Here is a 24,538-nt window from a genome sequence, read left to right as displayed (position 1 = left end):
CCGAGGTGAGCAGGTCTGGGGTGAGGTGGTGGGAGGGCCAAAGAGGGAAAGGACATGTGGATTTTTTCCTTCCACGCTGTGCTTCTTGTGGGGCTGCAGCTGATCCAAGCCCAGAGGCTTTGCCTGCCTGCCTTCTTTCCTTCCCTGGAGGGCTCCCACGATTGCACTGGCTGCCTGCAGCCACTGAATGTGTGATCTCCTTTGAAAGGCCCTGCAGGGATCCCTTTGGGGGACCACCCACTCCCACCTTCACGCAATCCGGTCAGGGGTGTCGGCTGCAATGATATCAAGATCTGGCTTTGGCTGCTCAATGGTAGCCTCCATTAGCCTCCATTGCAACCTTGCTTTTCTATCCTCTGGATGGGGCCAATTCCCTCCAGGTGCTCTCCATCTGAGAATGGGGGGGACGACTCTGGAACAGGGCAGTCACTGCTCCCCCCTTTGCAGCTCCCTCCCCCTGGAGGGCCACTGCGCCTCCTACCCTCCCGCCCAGGGTGGAGGTTTGCTGGGAATGTTGGGGTGCACTGCCGACAAAAGGGGTTGGTTCCTTTGCCCCCCCCTGGTGGGCTTATCATGCATTTACTTTGGAGGGCCCTTTTTTCATGCTGGGCTGCTTCAAGGCTTCCGAAATTCCCAACACATTAATACACTAAGTAAAGACACAATTCACAAGGCTGACAAATGACTTGCCATGGAAAGAACGAAGGGTCCCCGCTTTCCCCTAAGCCACCCCATGGGGAGGAGAAGGATCTTCCTGGCCCCCTAATTTTTGAGAGCTGCCCCGATTCCCTCCCCACCCGGCAGCCTTTCCAATGAAGGGGGGGGGGGCTCTTCATTTCCCAGGGTTGCCTGGTCTCCCCCTCCCCCCCACGAGGCTTCCGATGCCTGGAGGGCAGCCCCGACCACTCAGGTGCCCCCTCAAACCGGGGAGGCTGGCGGCCAAGACCCGCATCCTCGCAGGGGCGGTGGGGAGGGGGGCGCGCAGGGGAGGGGGCTCCATCTGGACGCGAAGGGCGGGGGCTTCGGCGCGGGGGAGGCGCGCAGTGACGAAGAGCCGGAGCCGCGCAGGAGAGCCGCGGGGCTGTCGGAGCGGCTGCGGCTTCTGGAGCTCCGGGCGGGCGGGCAAGCGAGCGCGGCGCGGATCAGCGACAGGCAAAGCCCGGAGCGACCGAGAGCGAGCGCCGGACCCGTCGGGTAGACATCCCCCCCCCAGGCGCGGCTCAGGGAGGGGGAGCGGAGCGGCTTCGCTAGGGAGGGAAGGGGGTCGCCTGGAAGGAAATGCCGGTTCCGGGCGCCGTCCGCCGTGGGCTCCCTCTCCGCAGCCGCCCTCCGGGTAGCAGAGCCCGGGGAGGGCAACCAGTCGGGGGCTGACTTGGGAGCCGCGGCTGCTTCAGGGAAAGCGACGGGGGAGACTCTCCCGAAGACCCCCCCCTCAGCCCTCGTTCTCGGGGGGCGGGGGCTTCCCTAGAATAAATCGGCAATAAATGCGGTGAAATTGGCGTCGGGGGCGGATTCTCGTGAAAGCCCCCGAGTTGAGGGTCTCTGCCTGCGACGTCCATAGGCTGCCCGGAGGTGGGCTCCCCCTTCACGGCAAGCCCTAAAGAAAGAAGCCTCCATATTTAGGTTGCATAGGAAAAAAACCCCATCGCGTGTTAGAGCTCAGCAGGCAGGCCAAGCTCCCTGCAGTCCGAGGGCAGCCAGTTAGGGTGCCAGATCCTGGGCAGGGCTGGTGGGAAGAGGCCCCGCGGGGGATTCGGCCTCCACTTCTGGTCCCAAGGAGAGGGGGAAAGAGGCAGGGGTCCTAGAAAGGGAAGAGCAGCAGCAGCACAGAGGATTTAGGGGGCTGAAACATACCCCAGCCCAGGACCGGTGGTTGGAGTGGAGGGGAGGACAGCAGCCTTCCAGTATCTGAGGGGCTGCCCAAAGAAGAGGAGGGGTCACCTATTCTACAAAGCCCCCACACACACCCCAAGGCAGGACAAGAAGGCAGAACAAGAAGCAACGGATGGAAACTCCCCAAGGAGAGAAGCAGCTTAGAAGGAAGGAATTTTCTGGCAGGGAGAACAAGATACCAGGGGAACAGCTCGCCTGGAGAAGGTATGGCTGCTCCTTCACTGGAGCTTTTGGGCGACCATTGGTCTGGGATGGACTGAGGACTCCTGCTTGAGCAGGGGGCTGGGCTAGAAGGCCTCAAGGGCCCCTTCCCAGTCTGATTCCGTCTATCCTTGGCTGATGGGAAACTGCATAGCTGTAGCCTAGATGGTTTCTGGAGGCAAAGCAGTCTCCAAGCAACAGCAATCCCCATGCTTTATCCCAGCTCTACCCAAAGCCAGAGAAACGCTGGGCTTCCTAGGGCTAAATCTACAAGCAGAGGAATCCAGGCAACAGGGGTGGGAGGCTGACCCCTCTTTCCTCTTGATTTTGCAGGTTGGGCCCCCTCCCTGGAGACCATGAGGGTGAAGTGCAGCCCTGCAGTCTGTTGGACCCTCCTCTTCCTGCTGGCCATTTTCATGGAGGCAGTTGTCTGCAAAGGGGGCCGGGGTGGAGCTCGTGGGTCAGCCCGGGGCAGCGCTCGGGGCACCTCCCGGAGGTCCAAGTCTGCCCCCCGCTACCGCTCCTCCGGGACAGCCCTGCGTGTGGCGGCCGCTGCTGCTGCAGGAGGAGCCGCGGCAGCAGCTGCAGCAGCCGGGATGCGTATGGGGGGCCCGGATGGCCCCCAGCACGGAGAGATACAGCCGAGCAACAGCACTGCAGGAAGCCCTCCCCACCCCGGTCCCTGGGCCTTCCTGTACGCCTCCGCCTCCCTCTGGTGGGTGGCCCTGGTGCCTTGGGCCCTCTGACCCTCAGCCGAGGGGCCTCTTCCCCAAGGGATGGGACGGACGGGGACTGTCCCTGCGACGACTTACTCAATGGTGCCAAAATCCACGACAAGCCACTCCTGCCCCCCGGCCGGTTTCCCCGGTTTTTAGTTATTTCTTCAGGCTGCCCACCCTAAGGCCAACGCAAAGGCTAATGAAGGACCAGTGTCTGCTGGTGGGCATCCTGAGAGGGGCTGTAGCTGCCTCCTCCAGGTGGGCCAAACTCTTTACGCAGCTCTTTTGTAATGGTGAAGACATAAAGACCTCCCGCCAACCATTTATTGCTACTTTTGTACAGTGGGTCTCTAGGGAAGAATTCCTCCCTCCGGTGCCTTCTCCAACAAAGGGGCTTTTAACTCTGGAGTCCTTCCTCACGAGATCCACCCAGGCGGGAGCTCGGAGGTCAGCGTGGAGAAGGTGCTGGACATGGAAGAGCCCGACGCAAGTCAGACTCTACCAGGGACAACACTTGGCTGCTCATTTCTCTTGAGGCCGAGTTATAGCCCAGAAGGTGGCCGTGAGGCTCAAGTGAATTGGACAGTAGCTCGTCTGCTGCCTTGAGCAAAGCCCAACATTACCAGCTCTGTCATGTCCAAGGCTGCTACGGGGGGAAATCACTTATCATTCAATCCCGTTTCCTTCTCTGCCTTGGCCTGAGAGAGTTTGGCCTGTGGCCGGTGGCTTTTCCCTTGGGCCAAAGGGGGGGGGGGGGGAACCCAGCCTGCCTCACACAAGCAGCCGTCTTGCTTTGTGTCCTGAACTGGCTCAAGGGGGCAGCTGCCATACTGGTGCAGACAGCTGGACCCCTCGGAGGCAGCCGGGTTCTCCAAGTAGGCAGAAGGTTGCGAGGGTCCAGGGCAGGAAGGGCTGGGCTGGGCGCGGGGCTGCGCAGGCCGCCATTGTTGTTGTCCTGGGGGAAATCTTCTCAAAGGCCCTCGCAACAGCTGGGGGGGATACAGAAAATGCCTTTTTCGCCTTTCGGCTGGGAGATTTCTGTCCTCAAAGGCCACTAAAAATTCATTTTGGGGAAACAGCTAATTGGGTCGGCCGTCTCCGTTCAACCGGACCACCGGGGTTTTGAAAACCTGCCAATTTTTTCCATAAATTCTCTCGGGAGATATAGGCCCCATAAACAGCTTCACGCGGTTAATACGACATTTGCTGCCCTCAGATATTATGACGGCTCTTGAGAAGATTATAAAATGGATTAGACAAATGTGTGGAGCTATTAGACCTGATGGCCGTGAATTTTGCATTACATACAAGAGAGGCGTCTTCAAGGCCAGCGGAGAGAGAGAAAACACAGCGGCTTCCCCTGGCTATGAACTTTTCCCCCCATGCAGCCGAACGGATCCCGTGTCACACGCAATGCTGCTCCAAATGGACCTTTGCCCTCGTTTATCTGATTCATGTATCCACTCCAACATCTTCATACGTTTCCATACGTTTCATACCCACAATGTCTGGGTGCAAACAGAACTTGGAAGGGTTCCTGACGTCCATTTACCTGCTGGTGATCAGCTCCTTTAATAAAAGTCCTTACAACCGCCTGGCGTACGTGTGATATTTTGGACTGTAAGGCTCTGGGGACAAACGAGGCACAGGTCTTGCTTCCAAGGGTGAAGGAAGGGCATGAGGGCAGGGCCACCAGGTGGTGTGCCCTAGTGGGAACTGTTGTCTACTGGCGGCTGCCTGGACGCATCCCTGCAGTTGCGGAAGGGGCTTGCCACTGCGATGGGGGGCAGCCCTGTGGACTTGTATTCCGCTTCTGATCAGGGAGGATGCCCAAATTCTCTTCACGATCCGCATCCTCAGCCAGGGACCCTCCTTCCACCACGGCCCTTTGATGCCTGTGGAGATTCTCAGTCAGGCAGGTCACAGTGGTCCCAAAGGGGCTTTCCCCCCCAAAGGCAACGGGACTTTCTTGGCTTTTATCTTTTCTTGAAGGTGTTTCGCTTCTCATCCAAGAAGCTTCTTTGGTTCAGAATTGAAGAAGCTTCTTGGATGAGAAGCGAAACGTCCTCAAGGAAAAAATACCAAGGAAGTCCTGTTGCCTTTTGGGGAGGAAAAAAAAACCCTTTGATCTTTCACAGCAGCAGTGGAGGGAGCCCAGGGGTCTTGCTTTTTGGGGGGCTCCCCCACATTCCTCAGAAGAGCCCTGTCTTCTGCAGCCGAGAGGAGCCAGGACAGGAGATCACCCGGATGGCAGAAAAAAACCAGCCTGTCTCAACTTGGACTCCAACTCTGAGGGAGGACCTTGGGATGTGACTTCAGCAACTGCTTCTCCTGATATTTCGATTCTTTTTTTATTTGTACACTTTGAAGAGGTGGACAGGAAGGATTCATGACAGGGAAGTCATCATCTGTTTTATGCAACTTTTACGATATTTCACTGTTGATTACAAGACAATCAAAAAGCTGACTTGACACAAATGAAGACTTCATCAGAGATAAAAATGGCTGCAATTTGGAAAATAGGATACAACAACAGAGTTGGAAGGGACTTTGGAGGTCCTCTAGTCCAACCCCCTGCTCAAGCAGGAGACCCTAGACCATTTCCACCGGTTGATTGTTCTCACTGTCAGGAAGTTTGTCCTCTGTTCTCGGTTGTTTCTCTCCTTCATAAGTAAGTTTACATCTTCATCTTATTCTTGCTTTTATCCTTTGCGTCTTCTGCATCCTTGATGTTCTTTCTTTAACTTCCTTGGCAGGAGGGAAGTTGGTGCAACACCAATGGAAAAGCAATCTTAAAATTGTTTATTCATAATATCCAAAATGGGGAAGCCAAACAATGGGATACAGCTCTGTTACAAAACATGGGATAGCAGTAGTTTAACTTGCAACAGTGCATTCATTTCATTTTAGGACAGCAGCATTTGTGAACCTGGCCTTAGGTGTTTTGAACAGATCACAAAGCGATGCAATCGGCCTCCAAAGTTCTTTTCAAATAGGAGGTAAACAATAGATCTCTCCAGCTATTGCTTCGTCATCCAAGGGAAGCCGGTGCCCGTCCCCTGAAGACACGGAGCGGAGGATGGGAAGACAGGTACGAAGTGATCCAGGATGAGTCGTGGAAGAGGTCCAAGGGGAGACCCTTCCAAGGGAGTTTGCATCACCACCTCTCGCGCCCCCCAAAAGGCCCGGCTGTAATGGCCCCTTGGACGCTGCAAGGCCCAACCCAGCTGAGCTTCTGAAGGAGGCAAAGGCCTCCACAAAGGCCCCCGGGGGCTCCTTCCCAGAGGAAAAGGGCAGGGCAGGTCAGGCAAGGCCCTCGCTCCCTCCGTCCAGCATCACCTTCCCCAGAAGCCCTTTGCGGAAGGCGTAGATGAAGTCACAGGCTGCCGCGTTGTAATTCGGGACTGAGACGTTCACATTCCCTGCCGACAGGAGGAGAAGCCTCAGGGCTCAGCCCAGGAAGGGGGGGGGTCTTTCCTCCCCAAAAGGGGAGACCCCCAAAGCCCTCCAGACCTGTAGGGTCAGAAGAACCTGCTCTGCTAAAGCCGGGCCCTCCGTTAAGCGTCCGTCCCTGGGCTCTGCCATCCCCCCCGCCTGGAATCTGCCCTCCCTGCTCAGAAGCCCCCTCCCTCCCGCCCCCCTCCCGTGGGGTGACCTGTGGCCAGGGGGCTTCCTAGTGACCAGAGGACAAGGACTCACCTGTGCCCGTCAGGACCTGGACTTTTTGCACCTTGCCCAGGTGCCGTGCTATGCTTTTGAGGACACTCTCCACCTCATCGCAGGGGCCACTCAGCCCGTAACGCTCCACGTAGCTGAAGAATAGGAGGGGGGAGAAAGAGGCCTGAGGCTTGTGGAGGGTCCCCCTGGGCCCACACAGAAGCTCCGGGGCCCTCTCACCTGAACTGCTGCTGCTGGTTCAGCACATACAGAAGGTAGTCAGCAATGACCTCCACTCCCACCAGGTGATCAAGAATTGCTCCTGCGTAAAGGAAGGAGGGCGGGGAAATGCAGAGGTACCCTGTTGGCAAAGTAGGTCAGGCAGCGGCACAACGGCTGCTGCCCAAAACAGCTCCAGACACAGAGCGGCAGAGCCAGAAAATCAGACTTAAGGGTGGATGCCAATTTGGAGAGGATGCAACACACCCAAACTCTGCAGACATTAGACAAAACGGTGCAGGAATTAGACTCTCAAGGCTGTGGAGGCGGCAGGTGTCGCCCTCGACTAGTAAGTGACACACGGAAGTGACAGGCTGCACAAAGGGGCAGGTGAAGAGTGGCAGGGAAAGAGAAGCCCAAGCCAAAACTGCTGGGCAAAGCGGTTGCTGACTGGCCTCCTTCCTTGGCAAAGCAGACCGATTCCAGGGCCCTTCTGTGTTCATCCAACAGGACCCGGAGGCTCCCTCGCCCACCGACCCCATCGTTCCCATTTTCATGTTCAGTTGCCCGGCCTGCCTTTTCTTCAAGGGCTCAGGGGTGTCTTCCTTCCTTTGACCCTTGCTACCATCTGGCAAAGTGGGATGGGGAGTGGGAAGGAGGGACTTTGGTCTAGTTGCCTCGATTCTGGTCCAAGTCCTTAATCTCATTTATTTATTAAATGTGGCTGCCACCCAACCCTCTACCAAGGAACCCTGGGTGGCTTATACTGCTCTAAGTAACGAAGGAAACAATGATAGCACTCAAACCTTAAACCATCATCAGGCATTAAAAGCTAAAACCTTAACACTGATGGCTAAAATGGCTAAAAAACCCCAGTGAGTAGATGGGGTGGAGGCGAGACCTTGTACTGGTCTACCAGTCACCTCAAAGCGAGGATCCCCATTGGTGTACAGCCACGTATCCCATATTGTTAAGACTACGCAGAGTCCCCTCACCACATAGTGCCAGCTTCAGCCCTGTCTCAACGGACTCAATTTGGGGAGACAGCACCCCAGGAGTATCCAGCAAGTACATGAGGGGCTTTTCAGACACCTGGAACAGGAAGGTATCAGATTCAATTTTATGCTCTCAAAAACTGCCCCAGAGAATTATAGGACATGGGCTGATTGAAGACATCAACTTGTTTTACATTTTCTTTAGAGTTACCCACCGTGACTAACAAAACGGAAGGTTGCTCAGGCAACTTTTATGCCTAAAACAGGACTAAACTCCCAGCATCTGCAGCAGCGATGGCGGACCTCTTTTGGCTCGCGTGCCATAAGTGGGGGGGGGGGAGCGCAGGGGGGTCATGTGCGGGCGTGCCACACCCATAATGCAATGCGCGATCCTCAGTGCGCATGCGCACACTACAGGCGCTCCCCCCCCCATTTTTACATGCTTTTTTTGCTCTCCCCAGGCTCCAGAAGCTTTATAGGAGCCTGGGGAGGGCAAAAACAGCCTCCCCCCCCCCCCCCAGAGGCCCTCAGGAAGCATCAGGGAACCTCCGGACAGTCCCTGAAGCCTTCCGAGCGCTCGAAACCACCCTCCGAGCAAACGATCGTTTTGAGCGCTCCGAAGGCTTCAGGGACCGTCCGGAGGCTTCCCTGACGCCTCCTGAGGGCCTCCGGGGGGGGGGGGGGGGGCAGGGGAAGCTGTTTTCGCCCTCCCCAGGCTCCTATAAAGCCTCTGGAGCCTGGGGAGGGCGAAAAATGGCTTTAAAAAAGGGTGAAGTCAGCTGACAGGGCAGCGCCTCACAAATGGCTCCGCGTGCCACCTGTGGCATGTGTGCCATAGATTCGCCATCACTGATCTAGAATCTTTAACCGCTTTATCAAAGTGGCTCTTGGGACATAAAGGCACAATTGTTTGAGACATATTGTTTTAAAAACTGTTATAATGCAACAATTGGTTACTAGGTTTGGTTGCAATTCTTTATTTCCACTAAAGCCTGAAATATAGCTGAATTTAATCTTAAAATTACGTGGACTTGTCAGGGGTTGGACTATGCCACACTATTAATCCCCATTATCCCTCCCAAGCAGTCCTCTCTAATGAGAGTGGAAGAGGAAGCCGCTCAGTTAAGAAGATCAACCACCCTATTATCAGTCAGTCAAAAGGGAGAAGGGAGCATCTGAAAAGGACCGGCTCCCTCAGCCCCCCCCCCCTACCTATTTAAGGGTTCTCTATTTCGAATGAGAGCACTTGTAAACTCTCAGATTACCTGGATCTTGGTCAGAACCGCTCTGGTTATACCTGGCGCCCCACCAACCGGCGCGGCTTTTCCTTTGTCGCAGGGAAAGGAGGAAAAGAAAAAGGCAATTATGTGCAATTGAAGACAGCAGCGCTTAGCGTGTCATGTTGTCACTGTCTGAGGAACTAATAGTCCCTTTGGCTTCAGGCCAATAATCAACCATAATCAAAAGGAGATCTTGGCTCACCAGTCCTTTTCTGGCAACCGAGCAGGGATGTCCCATCCCCACGTTTAACTGTGTCAACCCAGTTTCCACTATGGCTGGACAGATTTCTGAAAAACTCTCTCTCTCCAACAACAATGAAACTTCCTGACAGAGAGAAGCAACTTAGAACTGAGGAGAAATCTCCCGACAGTGAGAACAATTAATCAGTGGAACAAAAGTTGCCCCCAGAAGTTGTGAATGCCCCAACACTGGAAGTCTTTAAGAAGATGTTGGATAGCCATTTGTCTGAAACGGTATAGGGTTTCCTGCCTGGGTAGGGGGTTGGACTAGAAGACCTCCAAGGTCCCTTCCAACTCTGCTATTGTCCCTTCCAACTCTGCTATTCGACTGGATGCTCTGTTCAAATGTACCCGTTTGCTTGACCAGAAGCGACAGGAAATACCTTTCCTGAGGTGTAGCTTTCTCAGGGAATTGATGATTGAGGATTTCCCCACATTCGGCACACCAATGACCATGATGTTGCTATCCACGTTCTGGAACCAATCAGAAACAGTTGAAAGTAACCTTGAAAACACACTTGGTGCAAGCAAGAAATAAAAGAAAGATTTGACATGTATGGAAACAACCTTCTCAAGATCCATAGTCCCATTAATTTCAGGCCAATGATGGCTGAAACCTGGACCTGGGCCAACCCCTCGGAAACATTTCCTCTCTCTGTTGAGGTGTTTGTAAGGCTGGAAAGGAGCGACCTACATGCCCACTCCGCATGCCCTGGAGCCTGTGCTCTGAACATCTGCTGGGCATGAACATCTGTCCTTAATGAAAGCTGCATTTCTAAAAAGAGATATTCCCGGGGGTGGAAGAGACGGAAGCCAAAGGGGCCCATCCTTTAAAGAAGCGGTTCTCAACCTGAGGGTCGCGACCCCTTTGGGGGTCAAACAACTTTTTCACAGGGGTCGCTAAGACCGTCGGAACTCTAAACTTTAGAAACCCCCTGGCGTTCCTCGAAATCCCCCGCGGATGGGCTCCGGAGTCATCGCTGGCCATGCGCGCTCACACCCCGTACAATTATTACAGCCTCGGAGACTTCATAATGGCGGGAAATTCTTCTCAGTCGCCCGGGCTTCTGCAGAAGCTGCTCTCCGAGGCTTTCCAAAGCTCTCCGAAGGCAAGAAGCGGCTGCCAGCGAAGCTCTCAGCGATGGCAAGAGTCCCGCCGCCGCACCGCATTCAGCAAAGTGGCTCAAGCGGCAACGGGACATGCTTGGGGAAGGGGGAGCCGGAACCGACTCCCCGGGACTGTTTCTGCACCGCTGTAAAAATGTCTGTTTTCCAGCCGCAGGAGGGAAGGAAAGAAGCCAGTCTTTGGAAAGAACCTCCCTCCCCCTCCAGAGAGCCTATGCCGAAAGACAGGAGGGGGCGGGCTGGTTTGAATGCAGGCGAGCGGGCGGTTTAGTGGCGTGCGAGAAAGCCCCCCCCCAATGAGGCAGACGGAGAATGAAAGGAGATCGTGTTGGGCTGGGGGGGGGGGGGGAGAGTGTTGATCCCATTATTGCTGGATCTGCTTTTGCCGACTCCAGCCTGGCGGTGGGACTCTTGCCATTGGTTTAGTGGCCCGCCTTCTTTGCTAGCTCAGGCGGGTGGAGAAAGGAGTCATGCAACAGTCAAGGGCAAAGGTGCTTTATCATAAGCCTCCTTTCTTCCTCCGCCTGAGCAAAGAAGGCGGGCCACTAAACCGATGGCAAGAGTCCCACCGCCATGCTGGAGTCGGCAAAAGCAACGGGACCAATAGGGGGTGGGAAATCCATGCAGAGGGAGGGAAACGCATGCATTTCCCACCCCCTCCATTGGAAACGAGGCAACTGTCAGAAGAGGGCAGCACACACCACGTGGGCTTGTGTAGAAGAACAGGAGGTGAGGTGACCACAGTATGTGTGTGTGTGTGTGTGTGTGTGTGTGTGTGTGTGTGAGTGAGAGAGAGAGAAACAGACAGAGACAGGCACAGAGAGACAGAGATGGGGGAGGGAGGAGAGAGACAGAGACACACAGAGAGAATTACACAGAGAGACAGAGAGGGAGGAAGGGAGGAGAGAGACAAAGAGCCACAGAGAGAGAGAGAGAGAGAGAGAAGGAGGAAGAGAAAGAGAAAGAAAGGAAGAATTGGTGGCTGTCTTGTTTTTTCTTTCCTTTTTCTCTTTTTGAAAGAAAGGTACTCTTTCCACTTAGAGCCAGGAGCTGCTCTTAAACTTTCCAGACAAAATGTCATTTATTTGTAATTAGAAATAAATATTTCACAATATATAGTTACATATTGTTTTTGTGATTAATCACTAAGCTTCAATTATGTTCAATTTATAACAATAAAAATACATCCTGCATATCAGATATTTACATTATGATTCATAACAGTAGCAAAATTACAGTTATAGAGTAGCAACAAAAATAATTTGATGGTTGGGGGTCACCACCACATGAGGCACTGCATCAAAGGGCCGCAGCATTGGGAAGGTTGAGAACCACTGCTTTAAAGCATAATGCAGGAAAATGCTCAATTATTTGTTAACCTTATAAAATTTAGAATTTCTCTGAGGAACTTGTTAATAGGAGTATACACACAGAGAGGATGGGTCCTCTAAAGAACATCTGCCCTGATTCATTATTGTCTTTGTCCAAGCAATTATTTGCCATTTTCTTTAATTTGTAGGCGATAAGAGAGAACCAGTTTGGCAGAGTGGTTAAGGAATCAGCCTAGGAACCAGAAGACTGGGAGTTCTAATCCCACTTTAGGCCCAAATGTATCTGGGTGAACCTGACCCAGCCACCTTCTCCCAGGCCTGGAAAGGAGGCAATGGCAAACCTCCTCTGAAAAACCTTGAAGCCAAGAAAGCAGCAGGGACTTGTCCAGGGTGGTCACCAAGACCGATGTGAAGGTGCACAAACACACACACACACACACGTACATGGGGCAGATCTAATGGAGTGCCCAATCAAGCTCACTAAAAATGAATCTGTTCCACACCTCAGGAACTTTGCCACAGAAAAGAGCAGGATGGTCCTGGTTGTTCTTAACCAAGTGGCTGTTTAAATATGAAGGAAAAGCACAGCAATCTTTTTGTTCTCCAAAATGTCCAATTTAACTCACCTCCGCCCTCTGATAGCGCTGACTGTTTTTGATCAGCCCTGTGAGAATGGGAACAAGCTGCAAGAAAAGACAAGATGGATTCAGTGGAACTGCGGCTCTTTTTTGACCTCAGATAGGGGGAACTAAGGTTCCATGCCTACTTATCTCTCTCTCTCTCTTTCCCCCTCCCCCACAGCTCTTCTGCAAGATAAAACTGATTAGAGCCAAGCTCAATTATTCATTCATTCAAGAAACGTAAAAGGCTGGCAACTTCACGACCCCTTTGCACCAACTGCTTTGCTTTATCCTTCAGTGAATAGGAAGATTGGTTCTAGAATAAAGAACTCCCGTCATCCAGGCTTATATAATTTTGTACATCGGAATTTCACCTTCTTGACATTTTCATCTGTTAAGCAATCGGTGAAGACAACGTGCTGCAAACCTTGCTGTTCCAAAAGTTCCAGAATTCTCTAAAAGCAGATCAGAGATTTGTAGGAAGTATTAGTACTGTTGCTATAATTTAGATCCTTTATAGCCGCCCAGGGTAACTAAATGTATTAATAAGGCAAGAGGCTGATTAATCATTAAACTAATCAACGAGGCAAGAGTCTGATGGAGAAGCCAGGTGTTGTCAAACAGGCAAAAGCAGATCTGAAATCAGACACAAATAACAAGAGCAAGAGTTCAAATTCCCAACTGTAAAGTTAGCATGAATTGTTTGACAGGACCAACATTCTCACAAGCAATCCAAACTAAAAGGACTATTCCCCATCCTACATATCCTTGCTTGGACCCTTAAGGGTATTTCCCAAACTCTGGTTCAGGCTACAATCTAGGAAGGAGGAAAAACCGCCAAGGCTCCCCACTCACCGACTTGTGGGTCAGATCTGCCAAATCCATTTTATTCAACACCAGCAAATGTGGACGGATCCCCAGGACCTCATTCAAGGCAGGATTCCGCCCGGAAAGTGGAATGTGCATGTGCTAAGGAAGCAAAGACCCAGAATCCAGATGCACAACGGGGAGCACAGATTTACTACCTGCACCATGAAGACTGGTAGGGGAAGGGAGCCCGGGAGCCCGACTTCTATCATCCTCAAATCCAAAATTTAGGAAGGAGGTCAGAGGAAATTATAGGCGATGGAAATGGGAGTCAATGGAAGAAAGCAACTACTGCAATCCTACTGAAGAAGAGTTTCTTTGAAGAAAATCAGCGTGGATCTTACAAAGGCAAATCCTGCCTCACCAACATAAAAAGCTGTGGAAACCGTGAAAAGGGGCAACCAGTCTCTCTAAAAGAAAAGGCTGGACTGGGAGCCCATAGACGGAGTCTCCTGTCCCAGCAATAAGGAGGGCTACCTATGGTTTACCAGGAACCTCTTCTGCTGACCTGGCTTCTGCCTCATGGCCGCCCTGCTGCTAAGGCAGCCCAGGCGCTCTGGGAGAGGAGGGAGGTTTTTGGTGCCCCAAATATTCCATGTGGACAATCCAGGGTATCTGGGAGGGGCAGAGGGAGGTGATGCCGGTGGGGAAGGTAATCTCCTGGGCTCCAATGGCAGGGCTGCCCCTTTTGTGGCTGTTCTCCAGCTGAGAGGCAGGACAATCCAGACCAGATGGGGCCGGTCTCCCTTGCAGACAGAGCAATGGGGGAGGAGAGGGAGCCCCCCGCCGCCCACCTCCAGGCACAGGAGGCCCCCAGAGGGTCTGCAAGCAGAGACTTCCAGGCTCCCCCGTGTGGCCTGCAGAGGCAGCCTTGGGATCCTAGGGCTGGAAGGGGCCCGGGAGGTCCTCTAGTCCAGCCCCAAAGCCAGGAGCCCTTATACCAGCCCAGACGAAGGGCCGCCTTGTGCCGGCTCCACTCCAGAGCCCCTGCTCCGTTCTCTGGGGCGCCCCAGGGGGAGGCTCGGGTAGAGGGTGCTGGGCCGAGGAGGCTCCCCCGCTTCCCCAGCCTCTCCTGAGCGAAGGATATGCGGGCGTCGTGCACCTCCAGCAGGCCGTCCACGGCGCGCAGGCTCCTCCTCATGTCCTTCAGCCCTGCGGGAGGAAAGAGGCGCCGTTGCAACCGCCGCCCCGCCCGACGGAGGCCCCTCGCCCGCCGCCCGCACGCCCGCCCAGCCCCGTGCCTCGAGCCATGTGCCCGGGGAACCAGCGCGCCACGTCGCGGCCGCCGCAGTCGAAGCGCTCCCGCCAGCCGCCGCCGCCGCCGCTTCCCCCCGCCGCCCTCAGCATCAGCGCCGCCAGCCGCATCCTCCGCCGCCCGGGGACCCCGCAGGCTGCTCCGGCCCAGGCGGCGCGCTCGGGTGACGACAGCGAGGCCCCCGCGGGCGCCCCCGGATGACGTCTGCGGAGCCCCTCCCTCCGGAGGCGGCGCTTGTGACGCTCAGTCGCCCGTCGGGAGGAGGAGGCGGAGGCGGAGGCTGTGGTCGCTCGGCAGCCCTGGAGCCCGAAGGCGCCGAGAAGGATCCCTCCGGGGAGGAGGACCAGCAGGTGAGGCCGCTCTCCCACCTCGGCCTTGGCGGAGAAGGCGGCTGACCCGCCTCGCCTGACGGGGGAGCTCGGCGCCCCCCAACCTGCCCTCCCGAGACCCCCCGGAAGCCTCGCCAAGCAGGCCTTCCCCCGGCTGGATGACCTCGGGGGACTCCGCCTCCCCCAGCCCAGGCAGGGTTCGTGGGGGTGGGTGGGAGAGATTTCCCCCTTGAGCTGCCTTTCTATCCCGTCTTGTCTCTCTCGTCTGTCCATCCATCCATCATCTCTTATCTATCCTTATCTATCTCCATCCAATATAGTTCTGTCTCTTTCCTTCCTTTCTTCCTACCGCCTTCCTACATCATCTCTGTCTCATCTTTCAAAGGTGGGGCAAAGCCCCCATCCCCTTCAGGATTGCCTTTGGGCTTGAAACCGCCCCCCCCCCGTGGAGTCCAGGTGGGGCTTCTGCCCTTAGTCCCCTTCTCCTCTTCCTCCTCCCAGCCCCTCGCAATGAGCTCCTACGACCACCAAGGAGACCCCTTGGCAGCCGCTGAGCTGGATCCCACCAAGACCCACCCGGAGGAGGAGCCCATCCAGGAAGATGCCGACTGCAGCCCTGGGCAGCTGCCTCCCATGCCCCCCGAGGAGGCCGGTCACCCCAGGAGCTACTGCCAAGCCTGGCTCCTGGCCCCGCTGGAGGACGCCCGGTTCCTCATCTGCTGCACCAACTGGTATTAGCTGCTCTTGGACCGGGCAGCGCACCAGGCTGCCTTGGAAGGACTCCAAGACCCGTCTCCCAACAGGCTCCAGATGTGCAGCTGTTATTAAACCATGTGGGGCGTGACTGGCTTTACACACCATAGGCTGTGCTTGTACAATTTGCTTGGTTAACTTAATCATAATTTCCTAATTCCCAGCCACCTTCTGAGAGTGGATGGTGTTGGTACTGTATCCAACCTGGTTTTGTTTTTTGAATTTGCTTTGATCATCCAGTGCTTCCTGAAATCGCCAGGTGGAGATTCTTTCTACTGCTTTTAATTCTGACTATATTTCACACTGTGCACTTAAGCCTGCTTAGCTTAGCTTAGCTGAGTAATAGAAAATCCAACTTCCTGGATTCACACATTGCGCTATGTGGGTTATAAACTCCGGGCTGATTTTGCACAAAACAAACAAAAATGCGACTTAGCGTGTCTTATGAATACAGCTATGGTTAGGCTGAGAAATGTAAGACAGTGACAGGGCAAATATTTAAGGCACATCTCATCCAACACTGGAGTCGTAGAACTATCCGAAGACTTTTTGCCCTGCAAAAGGACCGATAAGAGACTAACAGCCAGAGGATTCTCAGTTTTCTCTCTATGAGAAGAATATACTCCATAAATATGCTCTAAACTTCATTCAGGACACTCTGAAGAATTTGAGCCTTGCATAAAAAGATTTTTCTCCCTGCATATTTATAAGTCTGAGTGGACAATGACTTTATTATCACTGTTGTAAGATCAACTCAGCAATGACAGTGTCATAAAATATTTAAAAAGTGATTAATGAATATTTGTCACCATCTTATACCACAAATGGTTTTTGAAGCACATGGCCCCTGGGATTATGACCACCCAGCACTGAGTTTCTGAAAACCAGAATTTCTAACAAGGGTTTGGCTTATAAAATTCAAATCACGTGACCGTTTTGGGGAAAGCAATGAAAGCATATTTCAGATATTAATGTTTTATAGCATTTGAACACATTTTCTTTCAATCAACTTTGCTAGAAGAGATTACATTGAATGAGAAAGAAGAATGGAGCTCTGTGGACCGAGTGTCTTTTCTTGACCAAGGCAGCCTGTGTGTCTATACAGAGGTTGTAAGAACCCTACTTAATACTTGGATGGGAGAGCAGCAGGGGATTCCAATACCAGGAGAAGAGCCCCTAAAAGCATCTCCCAAGGCAGCGGTCAACCATTGGGTTCCTCCTGTTGCGAAGAAGACTACAAGGATCCTTCCATGAAGTCACCAGAAGTTGAGAGGGGAAGGAGCGTAGAGAGGCAGCCACACTGGATTCTAGTAAAGTTGTGTAAACCTCACCAAGGTGGTTAATTTAATGTTCAGGATGAACTGAATGAAATCAGAATATTGGTTTGAGGAAACTATTTGGCAGTGGATAAGTGAGATTTCCAGGCTTTTTGTTCCTGTACAGCAAGGGTGTCTGCCGTCTAAAACGGGCCATGTGCCCCCGGGGGGGGGGGGCATTTTTGGCCTCCACCAGCACTCTGCCAGGCAAAATGGGTTGTGTGGCCTCACAGAGTGTTGCTGGAGGCCGAAAACTGTTTGTGCGGGGGCCACAGGAGGCCTCCGTGGGGCCTGTTTTTGGCCGGCAGAGTGCTGCAGGAGGCATCTGTCCTGGCTCTCCCCCCCCCCCCCGCCCCCGGCGGAGAACTACAGTGCTGATCCGGCCCTCGAAGAAGTCCAGTTGACACCCCTGCTATACAGCAATAAGGACATGGAACACCTGATTTTAATAATCCCCGTTTGTATTGGTGAATAAGTATGGCTAATGTTAAATAAAGCTTCTCTCAAACAAATCAGCTTAATAACCCATGAAGATGTTTCAAACAGATCGTAGTTAAAATGACTGGATTCATAGAGGGTTAAGCAACACACACACACACACACAAACTGCTCAGCACAGTGTGAGAAGACAACTTGCGGAGAGACTTCTTTGCTCTCTGGAAGGATGGGCCTCGGCAGCAGTTAATGGGGGAACATTAGAAAAAGTATGTTTAAGACAGGAAGGTTTGTGCAGGATGCAAATCCATAGCTTATCGCATCATCACATTGGTATAGCAGATCAAGCTATAAACTAGGTTTACAAACAGACACTAGGTTCTTTCATGTAATAAGTCAAAGCCAGGTAATTCCCAAAATGGCTTAAAATGCTTGTATCAGTGACTCGGTAAGCCAAGATATGGCTTCCTTATTTGTGGCCTAATATAAATTTAGCCAGTGCAATTGAAGGCTCATTTTCCACGGTGGTTGGTGGCTTCAGGAGCATTTTAGGAACAGATGGGGTAGAAACAGCGACACAAGCAGGTGGCTATTTAAATGGGATAATGAACACCGTTGGGGATATTAGTGTTGTCTTGTCTTTGGACAGTAATTAACTCTGGTGCAAGGATTCCTGGACCTTTATTGGACGAATTAAAGGGATTCCCAACCATTTCTTGATCTTCGGTGAGGAAAGAAGCCCAGAAAAAGGCGCTGCTTTGTCACTTGCCCGCTTCCAGCCTCTCACGCGGAGCCTCCAGGAGCGAGTCGTAGAGGTGGAGGAGGCGGTTGGCTTCTCTCCAGCCGGACAGCAAGGCCCCGTGGGTGGTGGAAAAGAAGGAGCGGTGGGTGGCCTCCCCCGCAAAGAGGAGCTGGGGTAGGACCTGGGAGGAAGGAGGAAGGGCAAAGTTATTCTTGGGCCTCTCCAGACCAGCCAGGTCCAAAGGTAGACCAGTTCCAGCTATCAATCAATCAACCAATCAAAGTACCGCACTGGAAGGCAAACAGAAATCTACTTCAGGGCACAGAACCAAGTCCAAAGCCTTTTCTTTGCTCTCTGATGGGTTTCCTGGTGGTGCTGAGGTTGGTTCCTCAATTTCATTTATTATTTAATCATTCCATTTCTATTTATGGAGAAGTGTTTGTGGGTCGGTGTTGAGCGACACGCTCGGCCCTGACACTGACGAGATTAATCAGCCAATCAACTCACTGGCTTGTCAAACTCAAGCAGAGAACCAGCTCGCTAGGAGCCAGGGGACTGGGAGTTCTAGTCCCACCTGAAGCATGAAAGTCAGGTGGGTGACTTAGAGGCAGTCATTCTTTCTCAGCGCAACCCACCTCACAGGGATGTTGTGGGGAGAGGAGGAGGAGGAAGGAGTATTAGGTACGTCCACCATACCGGAGTTATTTAAACAAAGGTGGCATAAAACCTTAACCAATTCTCTATCCATCAAAACCCCTTTCGTGGCCCAGTGTAACATTTTCATGGCTGACCACCATGGTTACCTTGGAGTCGGAGGGGTCTTCAGGGAGAGGCTGAGCAAGCTGATCGATGTCATCCCCAGAGCCTCCTACAGCTATGTAACTGTAGGATCCCTTGGTGTAAGGCTCACTGTGCCATCTGGATCTCAGTATATTCTTCGGAAGAGCCAGTTGTGGATTTCCTGACCAAAACAAACGCAGAGCAAATTATCTTTTTAATTTCTACTCTGGAATTCGTTCGAATTACACTTTTACCTTTTCTGCCAATTTGATCACACAGAGTCCACTAGGAAATTGCCACCTTCAGGGAAGGCAGGACGAGTGGGACTTCCTCCAATCCTCCCTCCCCTCCCTCCCAAATTGGGTAGAAGATTCTGGCCCACCTTTCTAGCAGAATCCTCAGCTAGCTGCCCAGAGCTGCCTCAAACCGTGAAGTGGCTGGCATATAATTTAATAGACAATAACAGTAGTACTGAGGCATGGTTGCACATCATTTGCGGCACTTGCCCAGAAAGACCACATACCTGTTGCTTTACGAAATATTTGAGCCAAAGTTGTAAGAACTTCAGAATCTGACAGGGTTTCCATAAACTCAGATTCTCTCCCAGCGATGAATCCACAAAGGATATGGCCGTGCCTGTAAATTCAAAGACAGGAGGAAAAACTATGCAAAGCAAGTCCCAAGGGTGCTTTTTCCAAAAAGAAACTGGATTTTTGGGTTGGTTTTTTGGGGGGGAAACATTTCACTTCCCATCCAAGGAGGTCCTTTAGTTTCACCTGACTGGCGGGCGAAAAATAAATTTCAGAATAAATAACAAATTAAATTTCTCCTCCCAATTGTAAGATCTATAGTAAAAATAACACAGCATCAGCAGATGGATAGCAACTCTGCAAAGCTTGCAAACGTCATTATGGGTTACGGAGTACTGAAACTTGTTCGCTGTTCCTGCTCCAAGCCCAGCCGCTCCCTCTGCTTTGAGCTTCAAGGCATGTTCCAACCTTTGCTCCTATGAGAGCTTCCCTCCCCAAGAAGCCCGTTTCAGTCCCCAGCCCACCTCTCAGGTGGCTGGAGAACAACGTAGCCAGCAATCTTCTGGAACCAGGTCTTTCTCAAATCAGCTGGGCGCTCCTCCAGAGGCGACTCGTTTTCCCACACCACCTCAACTATTTCAGTGTCTGGCTTCCAGAACGGTTGTTCAAATTCCAAAATAATTTTATTGGAAGTCCCAAAGCCCAAACGCCGTATTGCTTCCAGCTTCTGGGATGGGAGAGGAGGGCAAAAAAAGGATTCCTGGCGTTCTTTGAGGAAACCTACAAAGAGGGAAATGACAGAGCAGAGATTAGAACAAACCAGAATTTGAGGAAAATGCCTCCAAACCTTATTGAATAAATTTATTGAGGAAACATTCAAGGACAACACAGGAGCTGAAGTCCAGGAAATGTGATGAGCTACTGTTTCTCTGATAGTGTTTTAGGATTCATTGATTATGAAGGCCAGAGAAATACTTTGGATATCAAAAATAAGAGTGACTTAAACACGATTTTGCGTGGAAAAATAAGTATTTTGATTCGCCTGCCTTCTTTTTCTCTGTTTTCTAATTTAAAAACAAAATAGAAGGAGAAGGAATGAAGAACTCATTTGATGAAATGGAAGACAAAGTTCCATTTGTCTTGTGCTGATGGCGACTTCTGCTTCAACATTAACTTCTTTTCTGCCTGATTTCACAGAGAAAACATAACTTTAGAGATCAGCAGCTTAGAGCACCAGACAGGCCCCCAAACATAAGCATACATACAGCCATTTAAAAATAAATTCAACAAATACATTTACAATTATTGTTTCTATAGAAATGTTTCTGTGTTATACACTGAACATGCTTTTATAAGCAAGCTACTTATGCACATTTTTAAAAAAATAAAGCAACATTAAATAAGCTCTGAATCTTTTAAAGAAAATTTACATGTCAGGGACTAACTTTGCACCAATTCCATTTTGTGTGGTCCACTGACTCAGTTTTAATACGGATGGCATCGGTCCCTGACATTTTGAGTCAAGATACACAGAAAACTGTAAAAACCTATAATTCTATAACCCTACAATTCGACTCTGTCAAATTTGAGAGCTAAAGTAAAAGAGTGTCCCAAGTGTTTCCTCTTCAGGGGCTTCTCCCATGGCCTTCTCCAGCTGACTGCTTGCTAACCAGGCAGCAACACATTGGCCAGGTAACAAAAGTAAATCTGTTGTGTCGTAGTGCAGAAAAAGGTTGACCCACACTAGCCAGAAGCCCAGGTGGAGAGAGCGCCGTGGAGATTTACCTAAAGGCACCGTGACGATGACGTGGTCTGCCAAGAACTTCTCTCCGTCTTCACATTCCACCTGCACGCCAAAGAGCCGGCCTGGGGAGCCCTCCTCCAAGTCGGACCTTCCCCAATGGATGGTTTTCACTGGCTTGTCAAACGTCACAATGCCTTTGGGTAGAGACGCCATGATGTGGTCTGTGAGGCCTTGAAAACCGCTAGGAGGAACACACACAAAAGTGAGCAGCCTGAAATGGACTCCGGGGCCCATCTGTTCTTATTGCATTGGAGGCTCAGAGTCCAAGGTGCCCTCTATAGGAAAGGAGGAGAAACACCAGAACAGGGGAGGGGAATAAAGCCTAAAATTCCACCCAGAGGAGAGATTACAGGAAAAAGTCGGGGTGGAAATGAGAACAGGAAGTTCGTGAATTCTTTTTAAAAGGAGAGAGTTGGGCCTGGGAGTGGAGACTCACTTGGGAAAGGTGCAGTCCAGGCCAGGAAGCATGGTGTACTCCCCGAAGGGCCCCAGCGCTAACTCCTCCAGGCTGTTGGTCGCATTCACACAACACTCCATGTTGAAGTAAGAGTACAGGATGGCCAGCTTGAGGCGCCTGGTCTCTTCCTCCTCCGGGGAATCCTGCAGCTCCCGGGCGATGGCCCTTTTCAGGAACTCCCCCACGCTGGGCACTGGCGGTGCATCCAGGTGCATGAAGCCGCGTGCTTCTTCCAGAAGCCCGGAAAAGAAGCTCCCCATGGAATCCGCCAGCTGGGAGTCCAGCTCCCGGCCCTGGCTGGAATACCAGGCGAAGGGCCCTGGGGGATGCCCCTTCACTTCCACCTGCTGGTTCTCTTCCGACAGAGCCTCTTCGTCCAGCAAGCCGGCCTCCGATGCCAGCTGGAAGACGGGGTTCTCCTTGGAAGGGCCGTGGATCCACTGCGCCCCCACCTCCACCACGCCCTTTCCTGGGGGGGGAAGCAGCAGCAGCCCCTCTTTCATCCCAGCTCCTCCTAGGGCGCCCCCCCCCAGAGGTTGCAGAGGAGCTGGCGGGCTCGGCCTCCCACCCAGGGGAGGGGGCGGCATTCGGGGAGGGGGAGGGTCGGTGATGGCATGATGGTCCGAAGCAGGATTTGGCCCCCCTCCTCCCCCTCCTCTTGGTTGAGACCCTGCAAGCAAGACCCCCACCCCACCCTCTTGGGAGCCCTGCTGGGCAGCCGAGGGACCCGGCTCTCGGGAGGCGCCTCTGCCGGGGTCGCCTTCCTCCTGGAGCGGAGCCAGCCCCGCGCCTCTCCCTCCCTCCGTCCCCGCTCACCGAAGCGGGCGCTGCGGATACGTCCCCCGGCGCGCCCCGAGGCTTCCAGCAGGCGCAAGTGGGCGAAGCGCCCGGAGCCCCCGAGGAGCCGCTGCGCCGCCCCCAGCCCCGCCAGCCCCGCGCCCACCACCACTACCCGCGGCCCGCCCGCGGCCCCGGCGCCCGCCATGCAGCCGCCCCGGAGATCCTCCCTGCACGCCGGCGGAGGGCGAGTCCCGGCTCCGCTCGGGCGCCGCGCAGTGGGAGGCGGAGCGGGAGGCGGCCAGGAGAGCCGAGGGGAGGAGCTCCAGGCAAAGTTTGCACTCAGGCCCCGCGGAGTCCCCCCCTCCCTCCCCGAGAGACGGGAGAGAAGCGAGCTCGAGGCCCGCCGCCCGCGCTCCCTCCTCCTCCTCCTCCTCCTCCTCCTCCTCCTCCTCTTGTGAAATAGAATCTAAACGATGAAAAGAGCGGATTCTCCGGATGGTTTTTGCAGGGGAGAAAAGCAGCCCCGCCGGGTAGTTTCCATCTGGCCCCGGGGTGGGGCTGGGGGGCTGGGAGGAGTCCAGGCTGCCCCGGGCGCTCCGGTTCCTTGGACTCTGCCCTGGGGTCCGATGCCTGGCCCTTCGACGCTGCTTCTCTCTGGAGCCTTCGACTTTGATTTCATTCATGGCCGGCCTATTTCCCTGACCTTCGGCCTTGCCTGGTTAATGACTCTGCCTTCTGGACTTCCAACTCCGGCCTGCTTCTTCCACGGGGACCCTTTGCACGCGGAACCAGCCCGGCCTGCAGACAAACTCAAGCGCGACGTTAGAACCAGCCTCCTCCTGCTTTGCAAGAGGCAGAGATAAAATCAAAACATGCGGTGGCATCTTAGACGTGGCCTGATTTTGCTGGCACTTAAACTTTGGTAGCCGATACTCTGGTTTATCTGAGGTGCCAAGGAGCCCCGAGAGAAACGGGCATTTTACAGACATGCGATTATTAGGGTGTTGGAGGGAAGGAAAGGGGGTGATGTTAGATATTAGCATATATCGAGATAAGTCTTCCCTCAGGTCCGCTCCTACAGCGGGAAACAGGTATTCATCTGATTGGTCAATGGGCGTGCCTCATCCCTATAAAAGGGGAACCCTCCGACCACAGGTTGAGCTGGATCACTACTACTACTAATAAAATGAGCTGTTGAGTTACTTCGTGTCCGCAGTCTGTCTCTCGTTGCCCAGATCTAACATTGGCGACGAGGGTGGGATTGAGAGACAGATAGGACGAAGAGCGCACTTCAAGAATCTCCGGATTTGATCCAGCCCAGGAATTCGGCAGAAATTCCGGCAGCCATCTCAGATCACCGCAGCGCGGCAAATTCAAACTGAGAAAATGGCGATGCATGCTCCCCCCGCTCCTTTCGACCCAGCAACCGACGAATGGGAAGCCTTCATGATTCGCTTCGAGTGTTTCCTCGAAGCAAATGAGTACACGGGGATCACCGATGCAAGAAAGAAAAATATCTTCCTCGGCTACTGCGGAAAGGAAGTCTTCAATACGGCCAGAGACCTCACCGCGCCTACTCCAATACAAGCAGTACCGTGGGCGACGCTGAAACAAGCCTTGGAAACACATTACGCGCCAAAACCGTCCCGCCATGTCAGCCGCAAAGAATTCAACACGAGGACTCAAATGGCGGGAGAATCCATTAACCAATTTGTTGCAGCTCTACGAAGAATAGCAGCCCACTGTGAATACAGGGATTTGGAAGAGCATATCTTAGAGCAATTCATCTGTGGGGTAAGAGACATTTCGTTGCAAAAGAAACTGTTAGCCAACCCGAATCTAACCCTACAGTCAGCATTGAACAAAGCAAGAGCGTCGGAATCAGCGGAGAAATCAGCAGTGACCATACAAAGAAGGGTCAACGAAACCCAGCCGGCACCGAGACAAACCAGAGTCCACTACGAAGACGCAAGCCCCGACTACGTGGATCCCGAGTTCGAGGACAGTCACCTAATGCAGAGCAGTCACTGGAGGCCTGGGGGGAAACCCGGATCCCGCTTGCCGCCCTGCGCAAGCTGCGGAGGGAATCACCCCAGGTCTACTTGCAGGTTCAGGAACGTTGTTTGTTCGCACTGCAACAAACTTGGGCACATCGCACGAGTGTGCCGGAGCGGAGTCCCTGCCTCACGGCAGCCACCCATGTACCGCCA

At 53.1% G+C, this 24,538-nt stretch overlaps 4 protein-coding genes across 4 annotated transcripts; 2 read left to right on the top strand and 2 right to left on the bottom strand.

The window, feature by feature from the left end:
* The first annotated feature begins 1,070 nt into the window (after nt 1-1,070).
* Nucleotides 1,071-5,044, top strand: SPRN (shadow of prion protein). Its single transcript, XM_081947073.1, has 2 exons — nt 1,071-1,194; nt 2,428-5,044. The coding sequence occupies exon 2, from the start codon at nt 2,451-2,453 to the stop codon at nt 2,838-2,840; it is 390 nt and encodes a 129-aa protein (XP_081803199.1). The 5' UTR covers nt 1,071-1,194; nt 2,428-2,450; the 3' UTR covers nt 2,841-5,044.
* A 995-nt stretch (nt 5,045-6,039) lies between these two features.
* MTG1 (mitochondrial ribosome associated GTPase 1) lies at nt 6,040-14,667 on the bottom strand. Its single transcript, XM_081947070.1, has 11 exons — nt 14,389-14,667; nt 14,236-14,299; nt 13,136-13,241; nt 12,655-12,735; nt 12,287-12,343; nt 9,588-9,678; nt 8,950-9,011; nt 7,685-7,781; nt 6,711-6,792; nt 6,513-6,625; nt 6,040-6,235 (listed from the first exon to the last, which is right to left on the bottom strand). Exons 1-11 carry the CDS (start codon nt 14,510-14,512, stop codon nt 6,117-6,119), a joined length of 996 nt encoding a protein of 331 aa, XP_081803196.1. The 5' UTR covers nt 14,513-14,667; the 3' UTR covers nt 6,040-6,116.
* On the top strand, nt 14,585-16,143 carry MMP24OS (MMP24 opposite strand). The gene is made up of 2 exons (XM_081947072.1): nt 14,585-14,752; nt 15,233-16,143. The coding sequence occupies exons 1-2, from the start codon at nt 14,600-14,602 to the stop codon at nt 15,467-15,469; spliced, it is 390 nt and encodes a 129-aa protein (XP_081803198.1). The 5' UTR covers nt 14,585-14,599; the 3' UTR covers nt 15,470-16,143.
* On the bottom strand, nt 15,693-22,548 carry PAOX (polyamine oxidase). The gene is made up of 7 exons (XM_081947069.1): nt 22,365-22,548; nt 21,528-22,017; nt 21,073-21,272; nt 19,812-20,067; nt 19,281-19,393; nt 18,781-18,938; nt 15,693-18,158 (listed from the first exon to the last, which is right to left on the bottom strand). Exons 1-7 carry the CDS (start codon nt 22,531-22,533, stop codon nt 17,997-17,999), a joined length of 1,548 nt encoding a protein of 515 aa, XP_081803195.1. The 5' UTR covers nt 22,534-22,548; the 3' UTR covers nt 15,693-17,996.
* Nucleotides 22,549-24,538: the final 1,990 nt, after the last annotated feature.

This window comes from Natrix helvetica (assembly GCF_964273705.1).
Source record: "Natrix helvetica genome assembly, chromosome: 3".
Lineage (NCBI taxonomy): Eukaryota > Metazoa > Chordata > Lepidosauria > Squamata > Natricidae > Natrix > Natrix helvetica.
Note: the sequence above shows the minus strand (reverse complement) of the source record. Positions and strands in the feature narration are given on the sequence as shown.

Excerpts from the sequence above, each read along its gene's own strand:
- MTG1 (XM_081947070.1), bottom strand. The coding sequence starts at position 14,512 with ATGCGGCTGGCGGCGCTGATGCTGAGGGCGGCGGGGGGAAGCGGCGGC. Across the intron at positions 9,679-12,286 it reads AGCGCTATCAGAGGGCGGAG|AACGTGGATAGCAACATCAT; the intron begins GTGAGTTAAATT and ends GATTGGTTCCAG. Across the intron at positions 6,626-6,710 it reads AACCAGCAGCAGCAGTTCAG|CTACGTGGAGCGTTACGGGC; the intron begins GTGAGAGGGCCC and ends CCTATTCTTCAG.
- PAOX (XM_081947069.1), bottom strand. The coding sequence starts at position 22,533 with ATGGCGGGCGCCGGGGCCGCGGGCGGGCCGCGGGTAGTGGTGGTGGGC. Across the intron at positions 22,018-22,364 it reads TATCCGCAGCGCCCGCTTCG|GAAAGGGCGTGGTGGAGGTG; the intron begins GTGAGCGGGGAC and ends TTCCCCCCCCAG. Across the intron at positions 18,939-19,280 it reads AATATTTCGTAAAGCAACAG|GAAATCCACAACTGGCTCTT; the intron begins GTATGTGGTCTT and ends TGTTTTGGTCAG.
- MMP24OS (XM_081947072.1), top strand. The coding sequence starts at position 14,600 with ATGACGTCTGCGGAGCCCCTCCCTCCGGAGGCGGCGCTTGTGACGCTC. Across the intron at positions 14,753-15,232 it reads CCGGGGAGGAGGACCAGCAG|CCCCTCGCAATGAGCTCCTA; the intron begins GTGAGGCCGCTC and ends TCCTCCTCCCAG.
- SPRN (XM_081947073.1), top strand. The coding sequence starts at position 2,451 with ATGAGGGTGAAGTGCAGCCCTGCAGTCTGTTGGACCCTCCTCTTCCTG.